This window comes from Schistocerca gregaria, chromosome 1, assembly GCF_023897955.1.
Source record: "Schistocerca gregaria isolate iqSchGreg1 chromosome 1, iqSchGreg1.2, whole genome shotgun sequence".
Taxonomy (NCBI): Eukaryota; Metazoa; Arthropoda; class Insecta; order Orthoptera; family Acrididae; genus Schistocerca; species Schistocerca gregaria.
The window spans coordinates 1,012,124,471-1,012,144,980 of NC_064920.1; the positions used below are offsets into that span (position 1 = coordinate 1,012,124,471).

Consider the following 20,510-nt stretch of genomic DNA (forward strand, 5'->3'; position numbering starts at 1 on the left):
CATCTCATCACTTTCCCTTAGTTCTGGAAACAGATGAAATTCAAATGGTGCTTAGTCAGGGCTATATCGTGGAGATCGAGTCAGGGTTGCCTACCATAGAACTTTCTTCCTCGTTCATAAACAACTAAAAATCTCGTACCTTGGCTTTCAAACCTCGTACATTTATCAAGCTTTTAAAATGTCATATAACCAAAAATAAGACATGCTAAATGAGTGTGAATTTAGCAGGCATTCGTTAATTTAAAAATTTTGAGTTAAACTAATAAAATGTTATGGTGGCCATATTTACAAGTCCCAAATTCTGAACACATTACTCGTCTCGGGTGTTGAGGCGGTTAGATGAGACGAAGTGAAATGCGGTGAGTGCTTACTTAATATCGATTAACAACTATGATATAATTTTATTTCAGTCTCAGAAGAAACAAGGATTCGCATAAGCGCATTATAATTGAGGTAAAATGAGAACGCACATTCATAAATAATTTAACCACGAGATATAACAATTAGGTGATAATTTATTAATTTATGAAATTACACAGATACATGATATATTATTAATAGTTAGATGATCTTTAAGGCACTTTAGGTAACTGTGTTGTTAGCTGCCTGGAATATACTCCCCTCTCATTAGCCAGAAAATCTCTTTGTTACTTTGGCAAATGTTTGGTGACGTTGAAGCGTTTTTCATTCCTGATCTGCCATTAGAGATGCGACTTAGGCTACGACAACACCACAGATCACTCAATCGTGGCACCATCTAATCTACATTTGCATACAACTTTGAAATTTTTTGTTGTATTTTCTAGTCTTAGTTTATGTCTCCAGATATTATATCAGGTACAGCCTGAGCCTTTCTGAATCGTTCTTATTTATTTCGCCGTATAATTTTTCGCTAGTCGTACGGCTATACATGTCTTTTGTCGGTTCAAAGTGGACGCAGTTTCCAATACGTGTTAGCCCTTTCATGCTCTCTGCATCAAGAAGTGACCCGTTCACACTTTCCACAGTTAGCCGGTTTCTTATGTCTGTTTTTATCAAATTAACCGTACTGAAAACTCGCTCGCTGTTGACAATGAAAGCCATCTTGTCTTAGATTGCCTAAGAATTTTGTGGGGCTCCACTTCAACAAACGACTGGAGCTTACGAAAATCAAACTGGCGTTTATCACGGTGTTTTAAAAAGTAATAAATACCACGAGCTAGTTGCTCTACACTTTCAGGTAAATGTTTACATGCTTCGCTGGCACACAACTGGGCTGAGAGACAAACACATTTCACTATTGTGATTCCTTTAAAATCATGTTGTAATCTAGTTTTTACCGGGTCGTTTTCACGCATCATGACGTTACATCCATCTGAACCAAAGCCTATAACATTTTTCAGTGGGACATATAGCTGGTGAATGAATCGATAAAAAATCTGTATAAACTCTCGTCACTGCCTGTGGGAATATCATCAGCATCGGTTCTTTCCTTGAAGACGTTGTGCAACTCCCAAAATGTGCTACACATTTTTTGAGCTTCTTGATCAAAATAGTTTACCACAACGCCAGCAGTTTTGACCGTCGAAATGTCGGTTATCTCGCCCTTTCTGACCAAAACTATATTTTTGGTAAATTTTGGGCTAATTCTGCTTTATGATCTTCTTCAAGAACGTTCTTTACCACTGCCCTTACTTTAGTTCGTTTGAGCTATATTTCCTTAATTAATTTAGAGTCCGTCACACCTTCTTTTAATAAAGGTATCAAGTGGTTAGCAACCGAAAATGCAATGTTATGAAAAAAAACAAAAAAACTGCAAGTTTAATTTCTGCACGTGTTTTTTCTTTATTTTCTGGAGTTATACCTTTTTGGAATCCAAGGGATGTTAATGTTGGCGTTTGTATGCTAGAACCAGGTTTTCTGTTTATATGTTTTTTGGTAATGGCATGAGTTTTCAAATTAGATATTTCAACTACCATCGATGTTCCTGGGCAAAATGCACACTTAGCTTTAGTTGAAGCATTGGTGTCTGGCATAAGCCAGTCCTTAAAAGCCATATTCTTTAACCGCTGATGTCTACAATTTTGTGAGCGATGCTGCGATGATTGTTCGTTCCTTTTTTCTTGTCTAGCCGACTTTTCTGGGTATTTTTCTTGGTGGAGTAAGAGTACACAAACGGTTGCTGTCTTCCTCACGATCCCTTATAGTTGTAGGTAAGTAGATAGTACAATACCACACAATATTACACGTAGGAACAGAGAAAAGTAGGTACTACATACGGAGGCGGGCTATTGGCAGTGCCGAAAACACACCTGCGCTGAGCTATTGATAAATTGTGAGCACAGAGCGCCGTAACGATCGTCTGATTTCGTTACAGAGCGTTGCATATGTGTTCATGTTAAAATGTGTGGCTATTTCGTTATTAAATACCTACTGAAATAATACCGCAACACGCATTGTTAGACTGCATATGTTGGCAGCGCTACGATTTCAGTTCGGTAATTGTCGGAAAGCATCGGAGGAAGGGGCCATCGCCGGCCCAGGTGGCCGAGCGGTTCTAGGCGCTGCAGTCTAGAACCGTGCGACCACTACGGTCGCAGGTTCGAATCCTGCCTCGGGGATGGATGTGTGTGATGTCCTTGGGTTAGGTTTGAGTAGTTCTAAGTTCTAGGGGACTGATGACCTCATAAGATGAGTCCCGTAGAGCTCAGAGCCATTTGAGCCATTTTTGATGGGGCCATCTATTCTTGGCTGAGTATCGCTTTTGTGATAGTCTGAGACGACAAATACGAAGAACGGAATTTGTTCGTGGCGAATTCTCGGCTAACCAACCATAGAGTATACTGCTTCTCTTTTTAAATGATGGCATATTTATTTAGGGATACGATTGCAAGAGTTATGTCAATTTTTGTGTAACTGAAAGCCATTGAAACAAAAATTAATATCAATGAGAAAAAAATTATTTTATTTCCATTGGACTTTCTCGTGTTCATTGTCATGTACTTCGGTGTGCAAAATTCGAAACGTAGTTAAAATTAATTCCCGAGGTAGGCTTTATCAACTAACTATTTTTATGAATTGTAAATAAGTAAAGATTGATTAATGTCATTATTACAATAAAAACTTAACTTTTTTTAGTAATAAGAAAGTCACAGGCATGTTGTGTTTAAGTCAAAATTTTAGAAATTTAAATTGTAACCAAAAAGTACAAAAATCTACCAACAGAAGCGCTAATTTTAGATAACACTGCACCATATTTAGGAAATAACGAGTCTAATGTATTACCATGGAGATTAGATCTATTCTCCTTGAGTATTACATTCAACAGTTTTTTTGATTGCTGAGTAACAATTTGTTTTGCATGTGTCTTTTCCATACAAACTAGAAGTAAAACTTATAATACGCATGGTCATGGGTCACTATTCCTTGTAAAGTTTTTCTAGTTTCCTGGGATGAAGGGGAAGCGCGGCAAGAAGGAACGAAAGGAAAGCCAACGGATAACAGTGGAAAGGTTTCCTCGCAGTAGTGCCAACAGGCACGCAGTCCTCGCTTATTGTGGTGGAAATAGCACGAAAGTAAACACATTTGCTGAAAGAGCGTATTTGTGCAAGTTCATATTAAGTTACTGCTCTTTTTTTATATCAATGGATATGAAATACAGAAAAAAGTAAATCACGATGTGACACAGTTATTCAATGAGTGAGACATGAATTACATTGTGGTGTAAAAAGCACGGAAGTAAACATATTTGTTGAAAGAGCGTATTTGTGCAAGTTCATATTAAGTTACGGTTGTTTTTTATATCAATGAGTATGAAATACAGAAAAAAGTAAATCACGATGTGACAGAGTTATTCAATGAGTGAGACATGAATTACACTGAAAATCATGTAAAAATTTGTTTTAATACTCAGAACAGACATAATCATTAACAAGTCAGTCGCAAGCACTGCTTTCTTCTGGACTCTAGATTTCAGTGTCATCATCGTCATCATATCATCACCATTAACACTGCCGCATCCGTTCATTGTAGTGCTCCACATTGCAAATCGCATTCGTTGGCAGTAGTGCGTAAAACTACGGAACGTTCCGGACTCGGCTCCGAGGAAAACTGAGGGAGCTCTCGCAGGAAAGCTTCTGTGGAGTTGCGAAGGTCTGAGACGAGGCACTGGCCGAATTACAGCGGTGAGGACGGGTCGTGAGTCGTGCTTGGGTAGCTCAGTCGGGCATCTGCCACCGGCAGTGCTGCGAGGCGGTCACGCGCCAGAGCGCTGCAGGCGAGGCGCGCACCGTGTGTTTGTTTACTTCGGCCGCTGGAAGTGCCGTTTTCCTTCTAGACCACCATGGCGCACAACTAGACATTACGTTTCAACTTTTGTTCCGACTTCGCCCGACCTAAGGCTCCGGAGGTAGAATGATTTATTCGCGACGAAGTTAAAATACCACCAACGGATCTAATTGGTATCCACCTGTCCATAGTTAGCAGTACCGTATACGACTCTGCCTCGGCGAATGCGGGCTGGTTCCCCTTATTCCGCCTCAGTTACACTACGTCGGCGATTGCTGCGCAAACAAGTTCTCCACGTACGCGTACACCACCGTTACTCTACCATGCAAACATAGGGGTTACACTCTGGTGTGCGACGTTCCCTGGGGAGGTCCATCTGGGGTCAAACCGCACAATAACCCTGTGTTCTGTGTGGGGCGGCGGAGGGGTGAAGTGGACTGCGGTAGTCGTCTTGGTGCACCAGATATAGCATTCCCACGAATAAATAATATAAGTTTTTGATTACTACCACCTTCACTAACCCTTCTTCTTACATCTTCTATAGTAGATAATGGTGCTGGTACATGGGGTTGTGGACCACTGCGGCTGCGGCGGGGACGGAGCGTCTCCGTTGTTTCTAAGTCCCCGGTTAACATACAATACAACACCGTATACGTCAAAATGATCAACGATGCGGCGTGTGACAAGGAGCTTCAAGAGGCAAAACGTGGACCGCGTTTCTGTCATTCCGACGGCAACGTCGGAACCGTTACCGTCTCGGCACACGAACGATAAGGATCTTCGAACTGCCGTTCGAACTACCTGCAGACGTCGTCATTTCGGCGCTTCGTCCCTATGGCAAACTTCTGGAACATGTCGCCGAACGATGGGTACAATTCCAAATCTATCCCGTTTTAAACGGTGTCAGACAGGTCCGCATCGAGTTGCAGAAAAACGTGCCTTCCTATCTACGTGCCGTTATAATGTACGACGGCCAACCTCGCACCTGTTCCGGCTGCGGGAAAGAAGGTCATTTACGGTCTGAATGTATTCAACGATGTGTCGCGCAGCTCCCGTTATCGGAAGCGTCCGTCACACCCACGATGACCGCCCTACCGGTCACTTACGCAGCGTCTCTTGCCACGTCTACAGTTTAGTCCAGTCCTTCCGATCGGCACGTCCCACCGCCCCAGTCACCTACGGACGGTGCAGACGTCCCACCTGACAACCTTGCGGCCGAACAAGCTCCCGCACCGGACGCTGAGGAGAACAGTACTTCTTCACAACACCTGTTTGACAATTTCATTGTACCTACCGACGCTTTCGTCCGACACTAAGGAACACGTGCGCAAAGAACGCTCGCCGCGTAGGCGCAAACGCCGCCGCCGTTCACCCACGGACTCTCAAAGCGTCGCCCCCCAGACGACGAAGACGACACCCAACCAGCCGACATTTCCACACAGAGGTAGGCGGACAGCTTTCACAACCAACAAGACGTTTCGCAGGACGGGACCACCATGGAGGTCGCCACCCACAATGAAACGATCGGTGCGCAGGTTGAGACTCCTGTCTCCCCGCCGACAGCTCCAGATCTCTCTCACCACGATGTCATTCCCATGGACATTGGACGAGTCACGGCACAGGAGCATGGGCCGACGACGTTGAGAAAGGTACGCCCCCTCCTCCGGATGAGTTGCCTCCCCAGAACGAGGCTGCCTGTTAACATCAAAAGCGAGGCACTGCAGATGATGGGACGGGTCTTCCTGTCGGTGCCCTCTCCTTGGTGATGGTAGATGCACATCCACCACCACTGAAACAAACGTACCGGTTCGCCACACTGAACATCAACATGATCGGCACTGCACCCAAGCTGCAGCTCTTAAGTGACATGCTTCGGGCCTCTGACGTCGACGTCGCCCTTCTTCAGCAAGTTCGTGTTGCCAGCTACCACCGGTCTACGCTACGACTCATACACGTCCACATGTGATCAGTCAGAGCGTGGAGTGGCTTTCTACATACGCCAAGGAATCCCACTCACGGACACGGCAATCCTTCCCTCTGGTAGGGCCATGGATCTTACCATCTTCGACCTGCGCATCATCAATATCCACGCTCCGTCTGGCTCCACGAACGACGCAACAGTCCACTTCTTTTGGAGATGACGTGGCGCCTCTGTTTTCTGGGCGCTATGATCGCCTTATCATGGGAGGTTATTTCAACTGCGTCCTCCATCCGCAGGACCAAATGTCTGGTTATTCTCCATCCCCGGCGCTGCTCACTTTAATCGAAGATTTTCATCTAGTGGACGTTTGGGAGAAAATTCAAGGCAATACCCCCGGTTTTACCCATTATACAGCACATTCTGCGAGTAGACTGGACCGGTTTTATGTATCTGCCCACCTTGGCAACGACGTCTCCCAAGCAGAAAGATGCCTCCTTGCATTTTCGGACCATTGCGCCGTTATTTGCTCCCTGGCTTTGCCACAGTCAGTATGGCGCAGCAGAGCTTACTGGAAGCTTAATGCCTCCCTTCTTAATGATCCACACTGTCGTGGTGCGTTCCCGACGACAGGACCTCCTCCACGACGAAACGCCATCCATGCCGCATCCGACCATCGTCATCTACGTCGACTTTTCGTCCCCAACATCACTACCTCCGACGGTGTTCACCACACAACCCAGGCGGCAGTGGTGTCTGCCTTTGCTGAACATTATCGCCAATTTTATGGCGACGAACCGATGGCAACGCCAATTCCTGATTATCTCTATCCTCCCCCTGATCGGACCCTCACCGTAGTGGAGTCAACGTCCATGATGTCTGCAATCACCGCAGAAGAGGTGATAGATGCGATCAACAAGGGGGCCAAGAACAAATCACCAGGACCGGATGGTCTCCCCGAGGAGTTTTACCGGGCGTTCACCACGTTAATGCTTCCTCGCTGGCTGGAAATGATTCAGGAACTCTTCACTCCGTTCTTCCCAATTCCACCTGTATTCGTCACTGACATTCTTCTACCTGTGCCTAAGGCGAAGGGAGGGCCTCATGTCTCTGCATAGCGCCCCCTTACATTAATGAATGCAGACTATAAAATCTATGCAAGCCTCTTAGCAGCGCCCATATGCACCGTCTTATTTACGGTCCTTTCTCCAGAGTAGATTGCACGTGGTTGTGGAGCCACCCTACAAACAGCCCTAGGAGAATGCCGTGACCTCATCGCGCTGGCGGCAGTTTGTCGCCTTCGTGCAGCACTGGTATCCAACGATTTCACGAGTGCCTTTCATCGCATTCAACACCCATTCCTCCTCATGGTAGCGACACGTATGAGGTTCCCATTACTCTTTGTCGATGCCATTCGCCGGACACTACTTCCCGCGGTTTCGATGGTAGAAATCAATGGGAGAATTGTAGGACCTATTTCTATACGCCGCTCTGTGCGTCAAGGATGCCCTATGTCTACTTTACTATACGCCATTGCACTTGAGCCCCTCATCACTGGTCTTAACTTTAGACTGCAGGGTCTCACTTTACGTGACTGCACCTTCCACTGCAGGGCTTATGCGGACGACCTCCTCTTTCTCACCTGCTCCTCCACGGAACTCTATGACGCAATCCAATGGATCCACCAGTATGGACGTATTTCGGGTAGCATTCCAAATGTCCGCAAATCGACTATGATGCACATTGAGCGTGGCCTCAGGATATGGTGCCGACCACGCTCCTAGTCAGCACCACCCTTCGTTACTTGGGTATCGAATTTATGGGCTCCACATACCGCACAGTGGCCCTCGCCTACCGGTGGCTTTTGAAGTCGATTCGGCACCATGTTCGCGGTCAAATGCACCTTAACTTAACCAACTCCAACGTGTGTCCTATGCCAACCTGTATGTCGCCTCTAAACTGGTACACGCCGCCCAGATCCTACCAGTGCCGTTACACCTTGGTCGCTGCATCCAATCAACCTTTGGATATTTCGTGTCAGCAGGGGCACTTTTCAAAGTCCACTACAAAACACTTAACACTGCCTCCTGCAAAAGGTGCCCTCGGACTCGTCAACGTGCGAACACGATATTCTGCACTCTTTGTCCATACTATGTTGTGGCACTGGCGAGGGCCGGTCCCGTCCTAAACACTCAGTCTCTTAGATATCCTCCGACCACCTTCTCTCGATGCACCGATCAATGTGGCACCTATTTCTCCATTATTGTAGCATGCAGCCAATTGTTTCATAGAACTCAGCTACGTTCGGGCCGATCTTCCAATCATCCGTTCTCCCCGTACAAAAGACTATTATCGTTTGTTTACGCTGTCCAACCCTTGCGAACCCATGGTGCTACAGCACCCTGACATTAACTGGCGAACGGTTTGGGGGTGTGTGCATGCGCCCTTTTTACCGTTGTCTGTGTCTGCGCTCTGGTATGTTTTAGTTTATGGCAAATTCCCGACTAATAGTCGACTTTATCGCATAGGATTGGCCACCTCCCCACTCTGCCCTGACTGTCAGCTCGAAGACACCGACGAGCACCGTCTTAAGTACCCCCTAAAACGAAACGTTTGGCTCCTCATCCAACGAATCGTGGACTTTTACCTCCGTGCCCTGCCAACGACGGTAACCCCAGATTTCTTGTTGCTGCCCCAGACATTTCACTGCCCTCTTGCTAAGCACCATACACTCATCTGGTTTCGAGGACAGGCTTTAGAATACCTCTTTCAGAGTGGTCCGCATACAGTCCTCGACTTCTGCTACAAAGTTGAGACGGCGCATAGCACCCTCACCCGAAAACCGTCTTACCGACAAACTTTTGCCGGTTATCTCCACAGCGTCTTCCTTGAACCCCCTCAAAGTTGGGGTGTGCCATGCCTACCTGTCACATGATGCAACACCCTTATCAACGTTCTCATGCATCGACAAAAAAAAAAAAGACAGAAAGTGTTATATTTTGTTGTATTTAATGTATTTTTAATATTTTTGTTAAACTAAAAATCATTTTTATATGTTTAAATTATACCTTGAATAACTGTTGCATTGTGAATATATATGTACTGTTAGTTTGTTCAATCTATTCTGAAGAGAGACTAGAGTACACTATTTTTAAAAAAGTCGGTAGAGCACTTGCACGCGAAAGACAATGGGCCCGAGTTCGAGTCTCGGTCCGGCACACAGTTTTGATCACCAGGAAATTTCAATGTGTGGAATATTGTTCATTTAAACAATTTACAGGATACAGTTTGGCGTATGGAATTAGTTAATTTACAGAATTGGTCAGGAAATCGTATGTAGGATGTGGAATATTTAAACAACTGCGGCGCTTTTTCATTCCAATCACGTAAGGAAACACATTATTACACTGTCACAGATCGAAAGATCGCTTAACACTAGAAGTACCCTGTGGGTCATTTTTGACCCACGATGGTTGTTCGCGGGTCGTAGCCCCCTCCATAATCATTGCAGGACCAAACGCTCCCGTCACTTTTCATCATTTGTGGTGTTGTACAATGCACAAAAATTTCATACCCCTAGCTCACTTAGAAGTGTGAAAAATTTGCCTGTTGTACCAATAGTATCATGTGGGTCATTTTTCAGCCAGTTGCATTTTAATTCAATTTTTTATCAGTAACACCGCTTTTCACACACTAAATAGCTTCTGGGCGTGCCTCGACGTTACTCATGAGATGTTAGAGTATATTATGATACTTTGAGCCAAAAACAACGTGAAATACGAAGTATTCGGAGGTGGAGGATACTTTACACAGCGCGGCTTTTCGTTTTCTATGGACTGGCGACATGCAGACCTACGCAGTGACACTGAGAAGCTCTAGAATAAAATATTATACAGTTTGGAATTCCCCCGTCTCCTTCTAAACTGCTGTCTGGGGCACTGCTAACAGTTCTCTTACACGACAGCAGATTACAGGCCGTCGCCCTTACAGAACATCATGACTGACAACTTCTTCACCTCCTGAAAGTGGCAGATGAGCTGAAACAAAATGGAAGAAGTTTAGTTGGCACTCTTCGGAGATCACTCAAGGAGGTCCTTCCTGCAGCACGAAGTGGAGACGACACATGGTATGCAATACACTTTCAAGTCAGGCGACAATCTTTCCACAGCATACCAAGGGAAAAAGAAAAAATATTCGTGTCCTGAGTAACACGGAGTAGGAATTGAAATCCATATAGAAGAAATGAAAACTTTGAGGTTTTCCGACAACACTGTAATTCTATAAGAGACAGCAAAGGATCTGGAAGAGCAGCTGAATGGAATGGACAGTGCCTGGAAAGGAGAATAAAGATGAACATCAACTAAAGAAAACCGAGGATAATAGACTGTCGTCGAATTAACTCAGGGAATGCTGAGGGTATTAGATTCAGAAATGAGACATTTAAAGTAGCAGATGAGTAAATCAGAGTGGATTTAGGCCTCTTAAAGGTTGTCAGGACCAGATCTTTAGCTTACGGCAAATAATGGAGAAGTGTTATGAGTGGAACAGGGAACTGTATCTATCTACACTTTATAGATCTAGAAAAGACATATGACCGGGTTCCTAGGAGAAAGTTATTGTCTGTTCTACGAGATTATGGAATAGGAGGCAAACTTTTGCAAGCAATTAAAGGTCTTTACATGGATAGTCAGGCATCAGTTAGAGTTGACGGTCAATTGAGTTCATGGTTCAGGGGTAAGACAAGGCTGCAACCTGTCTCCACTGTTGTTCATTTTATTTATGGATCATATGTTGAAAACAATAGACTGGCTGGGTGAGATCAAGATATGTGAACACAAAATAAGCAGTCTTGCATATGCGGATGACTTAGTTGTGATAGCAGATTCGATTGAAAGTTTGCAAAGTAATATTTCAGAGCTAGATCAGAAATGTAAGGACTATGGTATGAAGATTAGCATCTCCAAAACGAAAGTAATGTCAGTGGGAAAGAAATATAAACGGATTGAGTGCAAAATAGGAGGAACAAAGATAGAACAGGTGGACAGTTTCAAGTACTTAGGATGCATATTCTCACAGGATGGCAACATAGTGAAAGAACTGGAAGCGAGGTGTAGCAAAGCTAATGCAGTGAGTGCTCAGCTACGATCTACTCTCTTCTGCAAGAAGGAAGTCAGTACCAAGACTAAGTTATCTGTGCACCGTTCAATCTTTCGACCAACTTTGTTGTATGGGAGCGAAAGCTGGGTGGATTCAGGTTACCTTATCATCAAGGTTGAGGTTACGGATATGAAAGTAGCTACAGGGTGTTTAAAAAATGACCGGTATATTTAAAACGGCAATAAAAACTAAACGAGCAGCCATAGCAATACACCATTTGTTGCAATATGCTTGGGACAACAGTACATTTTCAGGCGGACAAACTTTCGAAATTACAGTAGTTACAATTTTCAACATCAGATGGCGCTGCAAGTGATGTGAAAGATATAGAAGACAACGCAGTCTGTGGGTGCGCCATTCTGTACGTCGTCTTTCTGCTGTAAGCCTGTGCTGTTCACAACGTGCAAGTGTGCTGTGGACAACATGGTTTATTCCTTAGAACAGAGGATTTTTTTGGTGTTGGAATTCCACCACCTAGAACACAGTGTTGTTGCAACAAGACGAAGTTTTCAACGGAGGTTTAATGTAACCAAAGGACCGAAAAGCGATACAATAAAGGATCTGTTTGAAAAATTTCAATGGACGGGGAACGTGATGGATGAACGTGCTGGAAAGGTAGGGCGACCGCGTACGGCAACCACAGAGGGCAACGCACAGCTAGTGCAGCAGGTGATCCAACAGCGGCCTCAGGTTTCCGTTCGCCGTGTTGCAGCTGCGGTCCAAATGACGCCAACGTCCACTTCTCGTCTCATGCGCCAGAATTTACACCTCTATCCATACAAAATTCAAACACGGCAACCCCTCAGCGCCGCTACCACTGCTGCACGAGAGACATTCGTTAACGATATAGTGCACAGGATTGATGACGGCGATATGCATGTGGGCAGCATTTGGTTTACTGACGAAGCTTATTTTTACCTGGACGGCTTCGTCAATAAACAGAACTGGCGCATATGGGGAACCGAAAAGCCCCATGTTGCAGTCCCATCGTCCCTGCATCCTCAAAAAGTACTGGTCTGGGCCGCCATTTCTTCCAAAGGAATCATTGGCCCATTTTTCAGATCCGAAACGATTACTGCATCACGCTATCTGGACATTCTTCGTGAATTTGTGGCGGTACAAACTGCCTTAGATGACACTGCGAACACCTCGTGGTTTATGCAAGATGGTGCCCAGCCACATCGCACGGCCGACGTCTTTGATTTCCTGAATGAATATTTCGATGATCGTGTGATTGCTTTGGGCTATGCGAAACATACAGGAGGCGACGTGGATTGGCCTCCCTATTCGCCAGACATGAACCCCTGTGACTTCTTTCTGTGCGGACACTTGAAAGATCAGGTGTACTGCCAGAATCCAGAAACAATTGAACAGCTGAAGCAGTACATCTCATCTGCATGTGAAGCCATTCTGCCAGACACGTTGTCATAGGTTTCGGGTAATTTCATTCAGAGACTACGCCATGTTATTGCTATGCATGGTGGATATGTGGAAAATATCGTACTATAGAGTTTCCCAGACCGCAGCACCATCTGTTGTTGACAATTGTAACTACTGTAATTTCTAAAGTTTGTCTGCCTGAAAATGTACTGTTGTCCCAAGCATATTGCAACAAACGGTGTATTTCCATCGCTGCTCGTTTAGTTTTTGTTGCCGTTTCAAATATACCGGTCACTTTTGAAACACCCTGTAGGATGACTGCAGGGACTAGTAGATGGGAACAATGGCATTAGGGTGTCCACAATGAGGAAATCAAAGAAAAACTGGGAATGAACTCTATAGATGTAGCAGTCAGGATGAACAGGCTTAGATGGTGGGGTCATGTTACACGCATGGGAGAAGCAAGGTTACCCAAGCAGTAGAGGGTAGGAGGAGTCGGGGCAGACCAAGGAGAAGGTACCTGGATTCGGTTAAGAATGATTTTGAAGTAATAGGTTTAACATCAGAAGAGGCACCAATGTTAGCAGTGAATAGGGGATCATGGAGGAATTTTATAAGGGGGCTATGCTCCAGACCGAACGCTGAAAGGCATAATCAGTCTTAAATTATGATGATGATGATGATGATGATGAATAAGTTTTGGTATTTGGGGAGCAAAATAAGTGATGTAGACTAGCTATGGCAAGGAAAGCGTTTTTGAAAAAGAGAAATTTGTTAACTTCGAGTATAGATTTAAGTGTCAGGAAGTCTTTTCTGAAAGTATTTACATGGAGGGTAGCTATGTATGGAAGTGAAACAGTTTAGACAAGAAGAGAATAGGAGATTTCGAAATATAGTGTTACAGAAGAATCCTGAAGATTATATGGGTAGAGTAACGTAACTAGTGAGGAGGTACTGAATATAATTGGAGAGGAGAGGAATTTGTGCCACAACTCGAACAGAAGAAGGGACCGGTTGATAGAACACGTTCTGAGGCATCAAGGGCTCGGGAGAGCAAGGGATGAATACACTAAGCAGATTCAGAGGATGTCGGTTGCAGTAGGTACTGGGAGATGAAGAAGCTTGCTGCATCAAACGAGTCTCAGGACTGAAGACCACAACAACAACAATTGCACAACTCCATTGGACATATTAAGTTACTTATTTTCCAACAGTTTAATGTCTGTATTTCCGAATTTGTCTACAGCACTTAGAATTTATCAGAGATAACCAGTCACAGTACCTCACAGTAAAAGCGCTTTTTCTAAATTAAAAATAATAAAAAAAATTACCTCTGATCGACGTTGTCGCAATGTAGACTAACCTATTTATCTTTAATTAGTATTGAACATGATATCAGTTTTGAAATCAGTGGCATTGTCAACGATTTTGCGAAAACAAAAGCCCGGATTTTCTGTAGATTTTTATTGTTGTTCTCCTTTTAAATGGAAAAAGCAATACTGCTTTTCTTTTGTATGTGAGATAATAAATGAAGATTCAGTAATATGTGTTTTCCCTAAATCCTAAAACGAAATCATGCCACTAAATTTTTGAGTAGTAGAAGTGAAGTAGAAGCCCCACTAGACAACTTTACCATTTGTTGTGGAGGAGAGGGGAGGGCACCATGATAATGCTCGCACCCCGGCGACGGATACGTTAGGGCAGCCTATGCCTCAATGTATAGTAGTATCCATGTTGTTGTGAAATATATGTACTAGGTATTTATGAGTGCCTCAATGTATAGTAGTATCCATGTTGTTGTGAAATATATGTACTAGGTATTTATGAGTGCCGGTACAATTAAACAGTGGATGTGATCATTGTGTGGCTTGTTGCAAACCGTCAGTTAATATTGCTCTATTGTGACTTAAAAACATAGTGCGTCAGTAATGGGGTACGCAAGCCACAAGGCTGAGAGGACTGTCTGTTGCGAAGACGTCATAAAGGAAAGAAATTAGATCCTGTTATCGTTAAAATAACTAGGATGCTGTTTTGAATAAGCTGCTTTCACTCCAACGTAATTGAAATGATATTCACGGAGTGCCTAAGCGCGTTATTCTTTTTCAAGCAGATCAAGGCCCACAATGGTGTACCCTGAGTGTGATTTTCTTTTCCTGTTGCAGCTAAGGGTTCGAAATGATTCTTGTGAAGTACCAGCCATATTCACCAGAACTTTTTCTACCTGTTACGATGCATACTCTTCTGCTGCAGAAGAAAAGGAGCCATTCGGGCCGAGGAACACTACAGCGTAGGTGACAATGTCTGTCTTTAAAACACTTTTACATGTTTTTACTGCCACAGTACTTATTTCTCATAATCCGTCCATCACCTGTTATTGTTCTCCTAACCCAATTTCCATTTTCTGCATTTTCAGCTGGAGATATACCTCCAGTGAAGAACTAGATGGTATCAGTTATATGGGAACTATTTCAAATTATCACGGAGGAGGCTATTACCAAGATCTGTCCATTGTACCAAATGAGACAGTAAATATTGTGGCAAGTTTGAAAAAGAATCTATGGATTAACCGATCGACCCGAGCTGTATTTTTGGATTTTACCGTATATAACGCAAACATCAATTTATTCTGCGTAATAAAGTAAGAGGCTTCAGACCTCACAAGCCTTCCTAAAACATTACAATTGTTACTAAAATTTGATAATTGTATTTTTACTATGTTTCCAGGCTGCTCTTTGAATTCCCGCCGACGGGTGGTGTCCTGAGCTCTCGTGACTTCACAACCATGAAGTTAATACGTTATGTTGAACCATTAGATTACGCTGTAATGGGCTTTGAGTTTTTATTTATATTTTTTGTCCTTTTCTTCACTATGGAAGAAGTGATAGAAATTATGTTTTTCAAATTACAATACCTCTTTCACTTCTGGAATTACATAGATTTGGTGATTTTACTGGTATGTATTAATGCTTAACAAACGTTACCTTAAGTAGTGTAAACAAGGCGGAGGGAAGAGGGATATGCCAGAATTTGAATGTTCTCGTTATGGTCTTTAATCCGGAGGCTGATTTGATACAGCTCTTCGCACTAATGTAACGTGGACAAGCTTATACGTGTCTGAGCAACTGCCTTTACTGCACCCTACTGTAGAGTCGATGCAAGTTGATCCCTGACAATTACAGTGGACTGGGCGCCGCAGCTTCACGCGCATTCCCCAACCAATCACGTAAAGTGATTTTGTGAACGCCTCTATGGCAACGCCACAGTGTTGCCACAGCTATACAGACGACTATTGTTTTCACCTGTAGCCGTTAGCGCTACGCAAATGAAATCTGGCAGCAGCGCTGTGACCTGTCAAGGTTCATTTTATACCGACTCGACCGTACACCCATTTGAATCCGCTCACTGCACTTACTCTACAATTTCTACCAGTAACGCTTCCCTCGATAGCCAATTGTTTTCAATTTATTGGCTTTCAGGAGATGCCCTTTCATCCAGCCCCACAACGGAAGGTCAATTATTACGACACGAATTTAAGGACAACACAACCCCCAGTCCCCGAGCGGAGAAAATCTCCGACCAGCCGGGGATCGAACCCAAACCCTCTCGCTTTGCAATCCGCAATTGCCAAAGTACAGGGTGACTATAAATAAAGTTAAATTTTCAAAACATTTCTAGAAATAACACTACTGGTCAGAATGACGTCAACTTGAAACGGAATATTATCAGAGAAGGGGGGAATCGTATGGCAGAAGACAAAAAATAGTGAGAAAGTTGATCAATAGGTAGAGCTGTATGTGTCAGAATACGTAAATGAAAACACCTGTCATGCTCACGACCTACTGAAGTTGGTATAAACACGCCGGGTACACGGCTTTTCCTACTTTCGCGTCTGTGACGTTCGCCATGACTGTCTCAATGCAGGATCGCGCTCTGCTTGTAAAGCTGTATTACAAGAATGATGGCTATGCACACGTCGCTCTGCAGAAGTTCCAGACACTGAAGGGTCCGAGAAAAGGAGTCGGTCCAGTGACTGCCGTGGGTCTGGAGAAAATGGTTCGGAAATTCGATAAGATGGATTCTTTTGGTGTGCAACATGGTAGAGGGAGGAAACGAATTGATTCGACGTCAGTGGAAGCAGTGGCCACAGCAATGCAGTAGGAGACGAATGGTGGTTTGCAAAAGTGTAGTGCAGGGAGAACTGCCCAAACTTTGGACATCCCCTTGAGCATGGTACGTAAAATCCTTCGAAACATCCTTCATTCCTATCCATTCAAAATTACCCGTGTGCACAAGTTGCTTCCTGTTGACCTACCAGCAAGAGAGATCCTTGCTTTAGAATTTCTTGCCCGCATGGAGGTGGACAATGATTGGCCATGGAAGATTTTGTGGACAGACAAAGCCCACTTCCATCTGATAGGATATGTCAATACACAGGCCTGTCGAATACGGGAAACGGAAAATCCACACGCACATCAACCAGTACCACTTCATCCTGTAAAGGTCACTGTGTGGTGCAGGTTTATGGCATCATTTATCGTAGGGCCATATTTTTTTGAAGAGACAGGTTCTTCCGGTCTGGTTACATGTACTGGCACTGATAAGCACTATGAGTGTCTTTTGTGCAACCACGTCATTCCAGCTCTCCAACAGCGTGGATGGGATCATTTTCGTGCAAGATGGCGCACCTCCAAACATTGCAAATTCAGTTAAGTAGCTGCTGAAGCGCCATTTCGGAAATGCTAGAATTATCAGCCGCCGCCGCCATTTCCCTACAGTCTGGCCGTTTCGATCACCTGATCTTAATCCATGGTACCTATGGCTGTGGACCTGTCTGAAAGATGTTGTTTTAAGTCTTCCGATTGTAAACTTAGCTGCATTGAAGGCATACATTGCGCAACACAGAAACACTTCGATCAGTTGTGGAACGTGCTGTTTCTCGATTTCAACTTGTTGCAGAAAACGGTGGACAACATGCTGAACATGTTTTTGCGCCAGTCACACGGAAATTAATAATGCGATTTGATTTTGATTGATGCTTTTTATGCGGTTTTGGCCTCGGGGCAATTAAAAACCGATGTGATTGATGCTTTTTATGCGGTTTTTGGAGTTAAGACAGTTAAAAACCGATGTGATTGATGTTTTTTATGCGGGTTTTGGCCTCAGGACAATTAAAAACCGATTTTTCCCATCCGATGTGATATGACCTTCCTGTTATTCATGGTCTTTCGTAAGTAATACTATCACACATGTACACCCATGCACACTGAGTAGTACAGTTTGTTTAACATCAAACGTACACCCAAGGCAATGTTGTATGATTCATTTTTCATTTGCAGTCGGGCACTACTAAATTATGATGCGTACGGCGCCATCTATTGCTGCATTTTGTCACCATTCATTTTTCTTCTGCCATACGTTTTCCCCTTTCTCCGATAGTATTCCGTTGCAATTTGGGGTCATTCTGACCAGTGGTGTTATTTCTACAGAGGTTTGAAAGTTTAATTATAATCACCCTTTAAGTATTTGTTTGTGCATTACAGTTTACCCTATCAATCGCTCCCTTCTTTTAGTGGAGTCGTGTCACAAATTTCTTTCCTCCCCAACTCGATTCAGTACCTCGTAATAAGATCTATCCTTCAAATTTTCAGCATCTTTCTGTAGCAGTACTAGAGGTCAAAAACTTTTATCCTCTTCTTTAAAGCTGCATTATAAAATACATAGCTGCTGTACCACACTTTGTTATTGAACACAATCGATTCGGTCCAACATCAGAGCAACATCAAAAGCAACCAACCTAAGCATTTTCTCAGTTGCGCCACCAAATGTAACTTGTAGACTGTTCCATTACCGTTATTAACTGTCTATGTCATGGCAGCATCAGAGATAGACTTTGCAGCCAGAGATGGTTGTCAAACCGTCTCTCATTCTGACAAGGCATGAAGGTTGCGAATAGACAGTTGATAATGGTAATGGAGCAGTTTATAAATTACAGGATATTGCAGCTGTGAGAGAATTCATAGCTGAGTTGCTTTTGAATCCCCAAGATGATCTAATGTTGGACGAAATCGATTGTCTACAATGAAAAATATTGGTACAGCTGTGTAATTTCTTCGTAAACACAAAATATTTCTTCTTCTCGTCTTGTCTGTGCTATTTACGTCCACTTTTCACTCCCGTATGTTACATTCCTGACAAATATTTTCAGCAAATACTTCCTAAAACTTCACTGCTAACAAATGTGAAGCTCTCTGGCAGATTAAAGCTGTGTGCCTGGCAGGACCGTTCAGTCGCTAAGGTACCTGGCCTCTTAGCAGCGGAAGGCAAAGGTCCCAGGGTCGAATCTTTGTCCAGTACAGAGTTTTAATTTGCCAGAAAGTTTGTTTTTCAGAAACAAGTTTCTTGTCATTACCAGTCTGCATTTTAGATCCTCTCTACTTGTGCCATCACCAGTTATTTTGCTACCTAAATAGCAGAATTCACCTAGTATTTTCAGTGTCTCGTTTTCCGACCTAATTATTTCAGCATCACCCGATTTAATTCGACTGCATGGAATAAGCTTTTTTAGGGTTCCGTAAGTGAATCGGTGAAAGTGGAATAGGATCACAATGTTGTCTGTCTGTCTGTCTGTCAGGACCCATTTTGCTGAGGAAAGTAGAGATATCATGTTAAAATTTATGTCAATACTAAGGTCTACGGTCCCTTGGCGGTGTGAAACATTTAAGCTTCTAAGTGAATGCAGTCAAAAGATACGACCATTTACACTAGTGGCCATTAAAATTGCTACACCAAGAAGAAATGCAGACGATAAACGAGTCCTTAGGTTAGTTAGGTTTACGTAGTTCTAAGTTCTAGGGGACTGATGACCTCAGATGGTAAGTCCCATAGTGCTCAGAGCCATTTGAACCAATACTTCGCTTGGAGCGTTTCTATATTTTCTCTTTTCTTCAGTTCAATTCTGAATCTCGTGTTATACCTAAGGATTTCTATTGGGCCTCGTCCTTTTGCCCAATGGTTCCTGTTGCTCTCACTATTCCATCTCTCAAGTCTACACAGGCGTCTTCTGTTGTGTCCTTTTCAGTCCGTAGCTGCCTGATGCTCCCTTTAAACTCTCAACAAACTCTGATCCTTTCAACTTATCCGTTTTAGATTCTTCAGTCTCATATCTTGAAGTATTTTCGGTTTCAATCTACAATCCACAATAAAAAAAAATTGTGGTCAGAGTCCACATCTGCGCCTTTATGTGTTTTACCGTTTAAAATCTTGTTTCAACATCTCTGCCTTACCATTAAACAACACAGGCCAACGAATTGTTTTTAAACTTTTTTCCTTTGATAGATGATCTTTATAGATTTTTATGAGCTAAATCCAAATCTAGCTTTAGTTTTTTTGCATCACCCATAGTTTTCGAACAATATGCTTTTTATTATATAGTATAAAAGTCCTATGCTATATGGCTGGGAGCGGTCCCACTCAATATTTACAAAACGTTTGTGAGCATAGGCTTCAGTTTAGAATGGCATTTCCCCCCAGCGCTCGGCATTTTCCTTTCAGCGCCTGACCCCAAGACCTCAGCTCTCCCCACTCTTGCCCTGCCGATTGCGCATCTACCGGCCGCGTTATTCTGTGCGCACTCTACATTTACTGTTGAGTTTGGCATTCAATATGAACTCAGATCAGGAGCTGGCAGAAGTGTACTTCATCTACGGTAAAGCAGAACAAACGATATTTAAAAAACTATTTGAGGAAAAAAATATTTTTGCGTTACTTGTGTCAGCTTCATGATGACATG

General features: G+C 43.5%; 1 protein-coding gene across 1 annotated transcript in view; it reads left to right on the top strand.

Moving 5' to 3' along the window:
- LOC126284714 (polycystin-2-like) overlaps positions 1–20,510 on the top strand; it is a 162,242-nt gene that overhangs the window by 27,057 nt on the left and 114,675 nt on the right. The window contains exons 2-4 of the mRNA XM_049983881.1: positions 14,884–15,008; positions 15,135–15,359; positions 15,446–15,674. Coding sequence (XP_049839838.1) covers positions 14,884–15,008; positions 15,135–15,359; positions 15,446–15,674 — 579 coding nt within the window. The remainder of the gene's footprint in view (positions 1–14,883; positions 15,009–15,134; positions 15,360–15,445; positions 15,675–20,510) is intronic.